At 38.6% G+C, this 12,597-nt stretch overlaps 1 protein-coding gene across 3 annotated transcripts in view; it reads left to right on the top strand.

The window, feature by feature from the left end:
• Window positions 1–177: 177 nt before the first annotated feature.
• The window catches only part of cfap52 (cilia and flagella associated protein 52), a 50,285-nt gene continuing 37,865 nt past the window's right edge, over window positions 178–12,597 (top strand). The window contains exons 1-6 of one of the 3 annotated variants that reach the window (XM_062027000.1): window positions 178–267; window positions 4,519–4,608; window positions 5,108–5,307; window positions 5,389–5,525; window positions 9,396–9,524; window positions 11,417–11,513. In XM_062027000.1, coding sequence (XP_061882984.1) covers window positions 4,548–4,608; window positions 5,108–5,307; window positions 5,389–5,525; window positions 9,396–9,524; window positions 11,417–11,513 — 624 coding nt within the window. In that variant the 5' untranslated portion in view covers window positions 178–267; window positions 4,519–4,547. The other 2 variants (XM_062027001.1, XM_062027002.1) reach the window with 2 other exon arrangements.

The following is a 12,597-nucleotide window of genomic DNA, read 5'->3' as shown; positions in this document are numbered from 1 at the left end:
AATACTGATATTTGCGATGTAGGCTGTTTCTTTTTTATTTAAATAGACTACATTGCTTGGTATATGACTAGAGGGATTGTTTCCGTTTTGTTTTCCATAAAAGTTGGGTTTCTTTAAATATCTTGAAGACATTTTCACACTTGATGCTTTTATTGTGAAAGAGTGCACACGGAAGTTGTGCTTTTATCAAACCTACAGTATATGCCAAGTTATGAAATGAACACGTAAATGTGTCAATCTGAAAAACTAAAGAAGAAAGTGACACAGGTACAAAAACGAACTTTGAACCTTTTTTTTGCCGATAAAATATGTTGAAGCTGAGGGTGTTCGCTCGTCCGTTGCTAGGTAACGTTTGTTAGGTGGCGCTCGATACAACTAGCAAGACTGCTAAAACTTCAATATTTAGTAGCTTATCTCACGTTCATCAATAAACCAATAGTTTTCTGGCTTTAACGGTAAGTATATTAATGACACTTTCAAACAAGTATTCATTAGTATGTCGTCTTTGTGGTAATATATGTGCATTCTTACTGTTTCCTTATGTATGTTTGTCGTCATTACCGGTGAACACGGCTGACTTCAAAGGACAAACAAAATGTATAACATCACCGTCTAGTTGCATGAATAATTGTCATTACGATCAGTTAATACAAACGACGTGATTACTTTCGGCCATTGCGCATCTTAGTGACGTCACACGGAGCTAACGTACTAACCACAAAAAAACGTGGGTGCCTTCTACCTAACATGTATATAACTCACTTTTCACCCAGCACCATGGCCGGTATGTGGGACATAAAGTAGAATTATGGACTAATATTTGCAAATGTTGCTTATTTTTCAGAATTTGTTATGATTTTATCATTTATATAGTGTGAGAAAGGCTGATTGTGTTTTTAACGAGAATTGAAACGAGTACAACAAGGTTGGTGTGTACACTGTAAAAAGAAGTCTGTAGATTTTATGGTAAAAAAACCCCCAAAGAAACAAGATATGTCTGCTCAGTCGCCAGAATTTTACAGCGTAATTAGTTTTTTTTACACCGAATTACTGCAAGTGGAAAAAAAACCTACTTAATTTTCACGGTAAAATCCTGGAGTTTTTTGTTTCTTTACAAATCTGCATTGGTTAATACAGTCATCATCATCGGCGGTCACTCGAAGCAAATATGACGATCCTCCTGGTAGGGGGGTATCCCTTTATGGAGGATGCCTGTGCGGGACTTTGTTTAACGCGGGGAGACTGGTGCACAGACAGTCACCACACGATCCTTGACAGATCCAGTGGCATGGAGTCCAAGACGACTGGGGACCCTTTTCTGCTGCAGCCTTCATCCGCCATCCCAGCTGTTGTGACACTCCATAGGTTAGCAATCATCCTCCGCCTGTTCCACCGTTGAGGTCTTGGGTTGTTATTTCCCCATAACTGGGCCCGCATGGATGTGGGGGTGCCTTCTTCCGCCATCGCAGCCGTTGTGGTAGTTCTTAAATCTACCGTCTTTCGCCTGCTCCGCCGTTGAGGTCTTCACCGTATCCCTGGCTGGGGGGCAGTCAGGTACTAGGCCTTTGCCAAGGGTCACCTGGGGTAACAGTAGTAAAGGGGTTAACCTCCTAGTGCCCCAAAACCCCCAGACAGGAGCCTCCACTGCCGGATGCACTTTAACGTCATGCCTAGTGCATTACTGTAAATGCAACTACGGTACCAGTGTTAGGGCAGCACGGTGAAACAGGGGTTAGTGGGCATGTCTCACAATACGAAGGTCCTAAGTTCAATCCTGGGCTGGAGATCTTTCTGTGTGGAGTTTGCATGTTCTCCCCGTGACTGCGTGGGTTCCCTCCGGGTACTCCGGCTTCCTCCCACCTCCAAAGACATGCACCTGGGGATAGGTTGATTGGCAACACTAAATTGGTCCTAGTGTGTGAATGTGAATGTTGTCTGTCTATCTGTGTTGGCCCTGTGATGAGGTGGCGACTTGTCCAGGGTGTACCCCGCCTTCCACCCGAATGCAGCTGAGATAGGCTCCATCACCCCCCGCAACCCCAAAAGGGACAAGCGGTAGAAAATGGATGGATGGATGGGTACCAGTGTTATTTTTTATGTAAAGATTCTAGCAAATGAGCTGCCAGTTTGTTTGTTTTTACCATCAAATTTAGTCGTTTTTACAGTGCATTACTGTAAATAGAAATCGTTACTACTTTTTAGTTTTACAGTAACATTTTGTCGACTGAGCTGCCGGTTTTTTGTGTGTTGTTTTTACCGTAAACATCTCCTGACATTTTTTAAATTATTTTTCTGGACAGCGTACAAGCTTTAAAAAATCTTCATAAGCAGTCAGGGTTTGATAAGAACTTTGACCAGCAGCAAGCTGAAATAATGGATGGGATGATATTCGAAATTTAAAAGCTGTGACATTTCATGAAAGTTTATATATAACGATTTAGCTGTTGGATATGTAGGCTATTTAAGATTTTAATACCTGACATAATAAACCAGTAGTGTATTTGTCATGAGGTTGTGATTAGTAAACTGATCCCCTTAGTGCGAGCTAGACAATGCATTCATGCAGGTACCAAAAAAGATCAGTGTTCTATAATGTAACTTTAAAATGCCTTAAATCGATCTATTTGTTTTTGTTGCCCTCTGCTATTTTTTTTTTTTAGCGTAACATCAGGAAAAAGGACGGAGAAAAAAGGCACACTTATACTTCCTATATTAGAGGAAGTATGGCCTTACCTCTAATATGGCCAAACTGCTCAATTTTTGTTTCATCTGACATGACATGGACAAAGATAAGACCTTCTGGAGGAAAGTTCTGTGGTCAGATGAAACAAAAAACAGCTGTTTTACCCAGCAATATGTTTGGAGAAGAAAGGGTGAGGCCTTTAATCCCAGGAACACCACCCGACCGTCAAGCATGGTGGTGGTAGTATTATGCTCTGGGCCTGTTTTGCTGCCAATGGAACTGGTGCTTGAAATGGGACAATGAAAAAGGAGGATTACCTCCAAATTCTTCAGGACAACCTAAAATCATCAGCCCGGAGGTTGGGTCTTGGGCACAGTTGGGTGTTGCAACAGGAAAATGACCCCAAACACACGTCAAAAGTGGTAAAGGTATGGCTAAATCAGGCTAGAATTAAGGTTTTAAAAGATTAAAGATTAAAGTACCAATGATTGTCACACACACACTAGATGTGGTGAAATTTGTCCTCTGCATTTGTCCCATCCCCTTGGGGAGCAGTGGGCAGCAGCGGCGCCGCGCCCGGGAATCATTTTGGTGATTTAACCCCCAACTCCAACCCTTTGTTGCTGAGTGCCAAGCAGGGAGGTTTAGAATGCCCTTCCCAAAGTCCTGACTTAAATGTGTGGACAATGCTGAAGAAACAAGTCCATGTCAGAAAACCAACAAATTTAGCTGAACTGCACCAATTTTGTCAATAGGAGTGGTCAAAAATTCAACCAGAAGCTTGTGGATGGCTACCAAAAGCGCCTTATTGCAGTGAAACTTGCCAAGGGACATGTAATGACCAAATATTAACATTGCTGTACGTATACTTTTGACCCAGCAGATTTGGTCACATTTTCAGTAGACCCATAATAACTTCATGAATGTTTTTTGTGACCAACAAGTATGTGCTCCAATCACTCCATCACAAAAAAATAAGAGTTGTAGAAATGATTGGAAACTGAAGACAACCATGACATTATGTTCTTTACAAGTGTATGTAAACTTTTGATCGCGACCATATATATATATATATATATATATATATATATATATATATATATATATATATATATATATATATATATATATATATATATATATATATATATATATATATATATATATATACATAAATATATATATATATATATATATATATATATATATATATGTATAAATAATTTATATATATATATACATATATATATATACATATATATACATATATATATATACATATATATATATATATATATATATATATATATATATATATATATATATATATATATATATATATATATATATATATATATATATATATATATATGTATATATGTATATTTATATTTATATATATATATATACAGTATATATATAATTATATATACATATGTATGTATACATTAAGTCAGGAAAAAACACAGAGGCTATTTCATACCTACAAGCCTGTTTCGCAGGTTTCTCTGCTCTTCAGGAGATTCCCTGAAGAAACAAGCTGTGAAACAGGCTTGTAGGGATGAAATAGCCTCTGTGTTTTATCCTGACCTAACGTATATTCCGCTCTACCACGGTATTGAGCACTGTATAACGGATAAACCACAGAAACCTCAACTATATATATATATATATATATATATACACAGTATTTTTTTTTTTTTACATAAAGTCTGTTCAATTGTTTCTTTCAAATTTTGTAGAGTCTATTACATTTTAGTAAGGATCTGGATAATTGGGCTAGTACAGGAATTATTTCTTACCTAAATGACACACTTTTTTTTAATTCAAAACAGAGCAATTCTCCAGTGACTTGTAAAACAACATGGATCTTGAACCAAATAATGTTCCACCGCTTCAACTTGCGGCTGTTACGGGGTTTAACGGTAAGTTCTGCACATTTTGTTTGTGTCCCCATTTTGATCGTAAACCTTACTAGGGTTTGATATTCTAATATGCTAATGAAATCGAACCCTCCAAGGCTACCAACATGGCTATTTGTTAAAATGAAAACTGTGTAAGTCAAGTGTTTATGCCAGGAGACCTGTCTTTTTGACATTTACAGTCCAGAAATACAGTTAAACACATGTCAAATGTATTTTATTTTCTCCCCCAAACAAGTAACCCACAAAAATGTTATATAAAAAAAATTAGAAATAATTAACTAAAAAAAACAAACATGCATCAGTCAAATAAGTTCAGGCAAATACTGACATTAAGCCACAGACAACTTTGCCACACTAATTTGGACCTATTTGTTCATCTTAAGTAATATGTACTGAAATCTGAGATATGTCAAAATAGTCTGCAAACAGAACAAGAACAGGCGGTATTATTAGACAGTACACACTAGTTGAGATGTTGTAATTGCCCGTGTGCCTTTAGGACAAGTGCGCTTCGGCATGAGGCTTCATCCGGACAGAGAGCACATCATCTATCCTCTGGGTTGTACGATCGTTCTGAGAAGAGTCAAAGATGACTTGAAGAACTTCCTGCATGGCCACACGGGCGAGGTATCCTGTGTCTCCATGTCCAAAAGTGGAACATATATTGCTTCAGGAGAGATCAATAGCCAAGGCTTTGAGGTACTCTGATGTTTCCTGCATACATCTACATTTGATCACTTGTAAATAGGAAGACATTTAGAGTTGTGTGTCTCTGTCTAGGCTGAGATACTGGTCTGGGATTATACGGCACGGTCCATCTACACCCGCTTTCAAATCCACGAGGGAAAAGTAGAAGCGTTGGCCTTTTCTCCCACCGACAAATACCTGGTTTCCCTTGGGGGTCAGGATGATGGCAGGTAAACATTGTTGAATATGTGTTAGACCATGGATGTCAAACTCATTTTAGATCAGGGGCCACATGGAGAAAAATCTACTCCCAAGTGGGCCGGACTGGTAAAATCACGGCACGATAACTTAAAAATAAAGACAACTTCATATGGGTTTCTTTGTTTAAAAATAGAACAAGCACATTCTGAAAATGTACAAATCATAATGTTTTTTTGTTTTTTTTATACTTACATGTTGCGGTTGATAGGGTCCGTGTACCTTCCGTTCATTCTATTTCCAATTCTGAAACGCAAATCAAAAAACACAATTAGAGCTGTTTTTCGATTTTTATTTTATACGGCAGATTTGAAAACAAACAAAAAAGGGTTGATTTTCATTAATATATTGCCATATAATTGAACCGGAAGCAGTATTTTAGGTCCGTTCATTCTATTTCCAATTCTTAAATGCAAATAAAAAAACACATTTACGGTCATTTTTTCTACTTTCATTTCTGAAACAAAAGTTGGACAACTATTTAATGACACTTTAAAAAAAAATGACAATAGGACTCCTGCTGAACAAAGTTTATGCTAAAAACATGCTAAATGCAAAGGAAAAGCTAAAATACTGCTTCCGGTTCAATTTGTCATCACACAAATAAACATGCATTTTTGCATTTTGAATTTTTTTTCGATTTTTGTGTTTATCTGGAAAAATTAAAATCCATGAACGGAAAACAGCACAAAATAAAATTTTATGGCAATATTTGAATGAAAATCAACCCTTTTTTGTTTGTTTTCAAAACTGCCATATATATTAAAAATTGAAAAACGGCCTTAACTTTGTTTTTTAATTTGTGTTTCCGAATTGGAAATAGAATGAACGGAAGGTACACGGACCTAATAGTATTCGGTCCGTGTACCTTTTGTTCATTCTATTTCCAATTCTGGAAAGCAAATCAAAAAACAAAGTTAGGGCCCTTTTTAAATTTTTACTAAATATAGCAGATTTGAAAACAAAAAAGGGTTGATTTTCATTCAAATATTGCCATAAAATTGGATTTTGTGTCGTTTTCCTTTTATGGATTTTCATTTTTCCACATAAACACAAAAATTTGAATATATGTTTATCCAAAATGCAACAATGCATGTTTATTTGTGTGATGACAAATTGAACCGGAAGCAGTATTTTAGCTTTTCCTTTGCGTTTAGCACGTTTTTAGCATAACGCTAACATATTTGTTCAGCAGGAGTCCTATTGTCGTTTAAAAAAGTGTCATTAAATAGTTGTACAACTTTTGTTGCAGAAATGAAAATAGAAAAAATGGCCTGAAATTGGTTTTTTGATTTGCATTTAAGAATTGGAAATAGAATGAACGGAAGATATCTTAATTTGTCGTTATTTATACTTTTTGAATAAGTTATGTGATAATGTTCATCAGTCAACTCATTGGTGTTGATTTTCAATCTATCAAGATAAAAAAATAATATCAAAATCAAATTACAGGATGTTATTTATGTAGTTTGCTCATTTTACTCGACTGGTGTACTAACATCATGTGGTTTATTTAATTTTTTTACATATGTAGCATCATCTACAAAGATACAAAGGATTGCTATTCCGACATCTAGTGGACAAATTTAGAACAACAGTTTCTTTCATTCAAAAATTTTGGATAATTTTTATACTTGGCAAACGCATCCCTCTGGCCGGATAAAACCTGTTCGCGGGCCGTATGTTTGATACCACTGTGTTAGACATCGCAGCATGCAGGTTTTTGTAAATTACTGTAAAATTAACAACCAGGTCGAAAACATTCCAGTTTAAATGAAAATAATGGAAAAATAAATAGTCTTTTGTTAACTGGAAATGGAAATAGTCTATGGCAGTGTCAAGATGTTGCTACCATTAGACCTTTATGAACCATACAGGATATGACGCACGGTGAGCTCCTGGTTAGCATGTTGGTTGCACAGTCAGGAAGAACACTAGTTTGAATCTCTGCATGGGCATCTCTGTGTGGGATTTGCATGTTGTGTGTGCATGTTTGTTTTTTGGCTTGCTTCATGTGTGTGAATTTGAGTTAAAGTTGTTGGCTGGCGACCAAAGTCAGCAAGGATAGGTACCAGCTGCAGTGACCCTAAGGAGGACAAGTGGTATAGACCAGGGGTTATTAACCTTTTGGGCCTCAGGGTCCAACTTCTCCACTACAGAGGGACTCGGGGCCCATTTAGAGATTAACACTGAATCAGTAATCTTACTCCTGATTTTAATCCTATTCAATAATTATATCTAATTTACATACAGTTCAACAGGATAACCTTGTCAAATGAAATGAAACTTGGTGTTAATCACAACGTTTATTACCAAGGCTTTGGTCAGACTCTTTTAAAAAATAAATACTAATTAAAATATACTGCATAAGAAGGAAGTTGTTGTGGTTACTAAGGGGAGGTGACGGCAAACATACACCAGGGGGAAGTATATACAAATATTTATTATATATATAGACAATATATATATATATATAATAATACTAAACAATACAACTAAACTAAGGAAATGGAGTGAACTAGAATACAAGAGTGTGTATGGTGTAAGACTATGTGTAGTATTTAACTGGAATGTGTGTTACCAAAGTGTTGAACGAGATACGAGGAAGTCCAGGGGGCAGACAGGTGATCCGGGATACAAGTGGGGGTCCGTGGGGCTGAGAGGGGCGTCAAGAAGTCCGAGTCCAAAGTGGGGGGTCGAGGATCAAGGGAGGCAGTCAGAATCCAGAGGGGTCCAGAGAAGTGAGGCGCACAGCTCACTTCCAAGGCGACAGAGGCAATTCTGCGGGGGACACGGGAGAAACAAGGGACAAGTAAGCCACGGAGAGGAAAACAAGACGAGAGAGTATAAAGCTTGACGCTTACGGTACACCATGAGAAAACTAAGTTCCCGCGCCGATCCTTGGGTCCACTGGTCTTTTATCCAGCTCGCCCTCATCAGTCCCAGGTGTGCAGAATTCCGATGAGTGATTGCAGCTGGTGGCTGCTGCAGGGCGGAGACGCGCGCGGCACGTCCCTGGATGTGCGCACCCGTGGGCTTGTCCCGAGGTGCGCACAGACGGCAGGGGTCTGAGCCGTAACAGTATCCCCCCCCTATGGACAGATTCCAGATGTCCTGGAAATAGAACCCCCCAAACAGGAACAACAGACAGGGGAGGGCGGAGGGGCGAACTGGTGGTGGGTCGCCGGCCCAAGTGTCCCCGAATCCACCGGGGACGAGTCTGGTGGCGGCGGCGAGTAGAACGCTGCTGAGGCCGGGGAGGCGGGCGACCCAGGAACCGCCACCATCTTGGCCGTTGGTAAGGCGGACGCGAGTGGCGCCATGGTGAGTCTCGCCGGAAACGAGGATGAGACGTCGGCAGCGTGGAAGCGGCAGACGTCATCGGCGGCGTGGAAGCGGCAGACGTCTTCGGCGGCGTGGAAGCGGCAGACGTCTTCGGCGGCGTGGACGCGGCAGACGTCTTCGGCGGCGTGGACGCGGCAGACGTCATCATTTTTGCGCTTTAGAAACTTCTCTTGCTCCAGACTTCCTGTGTTTGTTTGATATTATCATTACTGCCACACGTGGGGGGAAAATGTATTACAATTGAGTATCGCTGCGGCCAATCAGGACCACAGCTGAGAAATAGATATTTTTTTGTGGGGGCCTCTCTAGGTGGTGCTTGCGTCCCAACACTGGGCCCCAGCCCTATGGTTAAGAAACACTATTTTAGGTAACCTTTATGCAACATGCTTAAATGTTCACACAAGTGTAAAAACAACTCAAAATATTAAAACATAGAAAACAATCAAATATTCCATATTACCCTGAATAACAAGAGATGTATTGTTGTATATTTCTAGAATACTCTTATGGAGCATCGAATCTAAGCAGGCCATTTGTTCAGCCCCAGCTTTACCACTCAGTTTATGTCACCGCCTCACCGTCAAGTTCTCCAACACAAACGACAACATGTTTGTTTCTGCTGGCAGGTAAGCAAACCTTTTTTTGTTGTAAGATAATGAAATCTCACAGTTCGGCATGTCGGCTTCGCTGCCCAGTTCTGAGTTCCTAGATTAAACCAAAGATATTTAAATTGTTTTGGTGGCCACATGTACAGAAAGTTAAGGGGGCCAGACTTTCCTTTCACTCTTAGTCTTATTTGATAAATTCCGGATAACCAGCGTACTCTACAGTAGACATTTGATTTTTGGTGTATTTATTTTACAGGAGCGCTCTGCTGTTTTTAAGGACTTTCTGCAAAAAAGCTAGTCAAAGATCATCTCTATGACAGCACTGTAGCATTTTTAAGAATCTGCTGCAAAAATGTGAGTCTCTCACAAGTTTTTTTTTAACTAAACTCACGGGCCACCAGCTGAATAGCCTAAATGATGTAAAAGAGAGGACCTAAAATGGAACCTTGAGGAACACCACTCGTATAACTAAAAACGTTAAACAAATGACTACTGACTGCGTCTGACGTAAACAATCTACAGCTACACCTTAGTTACAGTACATTAATTACAAAAACAATTGTAACTGCCCAAAAAGAGTGGTCTTAAAGCCTTGAGGAACACCTCGGTTATGTTAATCACAAGTTTGGCCCGCTTCTTCACATGCAGCATAGACAGACATATCAATATTAACGTAATTGGTATTTCTACGAGGTGGCGACTTGTCCACGGTGTACCCCACCTTCCGCCCGTATGCAGCTGAGATAGGCTCCAGCGCCCCCCGTGACCCCAAAAGGGACAAGCGGTAGAAAATGGATGGATGGATGGATGGATGGATGGTATTTCTACAATAATTTCACCCTATGTGCGATCAAAAATTCTAAAAACCCCACAATGTTTGATAAGAGTGGTTGTTAAGGCACACAATACCACAACACTAACGGGGGCTTTCTTCTCTAATGACTGCTGTTGTGTTGACAAAGGTGTCACTCCTTTGCATATTAACAGCTGTTTTGCACCACAATAGAGCGAAACCATTCCTGTGTGGAGTTTGCATGTTCTCCCCGTGACTGCGTGGGTTCCCTCCGGGTACTCCGGCTTCCTCCCACCTCCAAAGACATGCACCTGGGGATAGGTTGATTGGCAACACTAAATTGGCCCTAGTGTGTGAATGTTGTCTATCTGTGTTGGCCCTGCGATGAGGTGTCGACGTGTCCAGGGTGTACCCTACCCAGCTGAGATAGGCTCCAGCACCCCCCGCGACCCCGAAAGGGACCAGCGGTAAAAAATGGATGGATGGGCATTCCTGACTCCTGTTAGGGTTAGATGATAAATAGTTTGGGTTTTGACACCAAGCACTCAGACTCGATCGGACCAATCTAAGTCTGCTCTGAGTACAATGACCTAGATGAATTTATTCATAGGCATAATATTCGATAGTTAATAGGATTTTTTTTCTTGGAAGATAAAAATATGGTAAAAGCTGCTTGGAAACAAGGGCAAAATACAGGAGGAACAGGAGAGTTGACAGGTTTTTTTTTCCAACAGTGTGGTAGTTTATTTAAATATAGGCGAAATTACATTATAAGCTGTACTATGCATGATATGTGGTAATGTTTAATGAAAGAAGATGGTCCTGAGCAACGCCAAATCGTGTATGTGCCATAAGTTTCCTCAAAATACAATATTTTAAGCATCTACTACGAAAATGTATTCCCCATCTGGCAACACTGACTAGTAATGGAAGCGTACCGCACGAAGCTTTAGCTCACCAGCGACCGTTAACAGGATAAGCATTTTTGAAAGTGAACCAATCAATAAAATTGTTTTTAAAGAAGACCTGAAGATGTTGGATGTCCTTCTGTTTACATGCGGACAGCAGCTAACTGGGCTATAATATTTCTAGTTCTGCTCTTGTTCTGTACGTGCAGGGCAACATTGCAGATCTGGGAGCTGGACGAGGCAAACAAGATCAGACCTTCAGACTGTCAGCTTCGCAAGCTGAAGAGGACTGTCAAATGCATTGAGGTTCACTCATTCAATTAAATTCAAGAAACTTTTTATTGTCTTCCCAGTACAGACGAGACACATGAGATGGTACAGAATTTAGTACCCGTGGTCCAAAGATTTAGCCCAATGGGCATCACAACAGGAATAGTATGTACATAATCATTTAAATAGAATAGAGTATGTAAATATAACATGAATAGATTACAAATAGACAAGATTGTGATCCTGTAGTGCAACTAGATTGTAAAAATAATGACAACCAACCAAACCAAACCAAACCAAATCCCCGTTCGCCCGTTTTGTATCCATAATGCCTAGAGATTGGTACGTTTCACATTTGAGTTGATTCCAGTACTCAACAGTATCAATTTTCACTACTTTTGTGTGTATTCATGTGTTAATAAAGGTTAATTTGTAAAAGTGGTCCGATAATGATAACTGTCCATTCTCCAGTTGTTATATCTCGATTTATTAAATTTCTGAGTCTCATTAGCAAGTATTATATACTTTAGGTGAAACAAAAAAAATTATATATTTTGTAAAAATACTTTCATTTCAGCAATACAACTTCAAATGTGAAATGAATATGTAATATAACAAATACATACAAAGTATATATATATATATATATATATATATATATATATATATATATATATATATATATATATATATATATATATATATATATATATATATATATATATATATATATATATATATATATATATATATATATATATATATATATATATATATATATATATATGTCAAGTTTTTATTTGTTACGATTTTGATGATCACGGTTGACAGTTTTTGAAAACCCCAAATTTTCTGAAATGTTCAATTCGAAGTTTTCATTAGCTGTAAGCCATCATCATGAAAATTATATCAAAAGCAGTCTTGACATTCTTTAGTTGCATGTTATGAGCCTATGTCATATATTAGTTTCACCTTGTAACTCTTAATTGCTGGTACAAACAAACCTTTGCATGATATTCTAATTGACCTGCATAGTAGACTTTGCATGCAGTTGCAATTCCAAGACATTAGATGGCAGTAGTGTATGGAAAAAGTATGGACAATTTGATTGATTGATTGA

Source organism: Entelurus aequoreus, linkage group LG18 (genome assembly GCF_033978785.1).
Source record: "Entelurus aequoreus isolate RoL-2023_Sb linkage group LG18, RoL_Eaeq_v1.1, whole genome shotgun sequence".
Taxonomy (NCBI): domain Eukaryota; kingdom Metazoa; phylum Chordata; class Actinopteri; order Syngnathiformes; family Syngnathidae; genus Entelurus; species Entelurus aequoreus.
The sequence above is the reverse complement of the archived record's forward strand: the minus strand, read 5'-3'. Positions and strand labels throughout refer to the sequence as shown.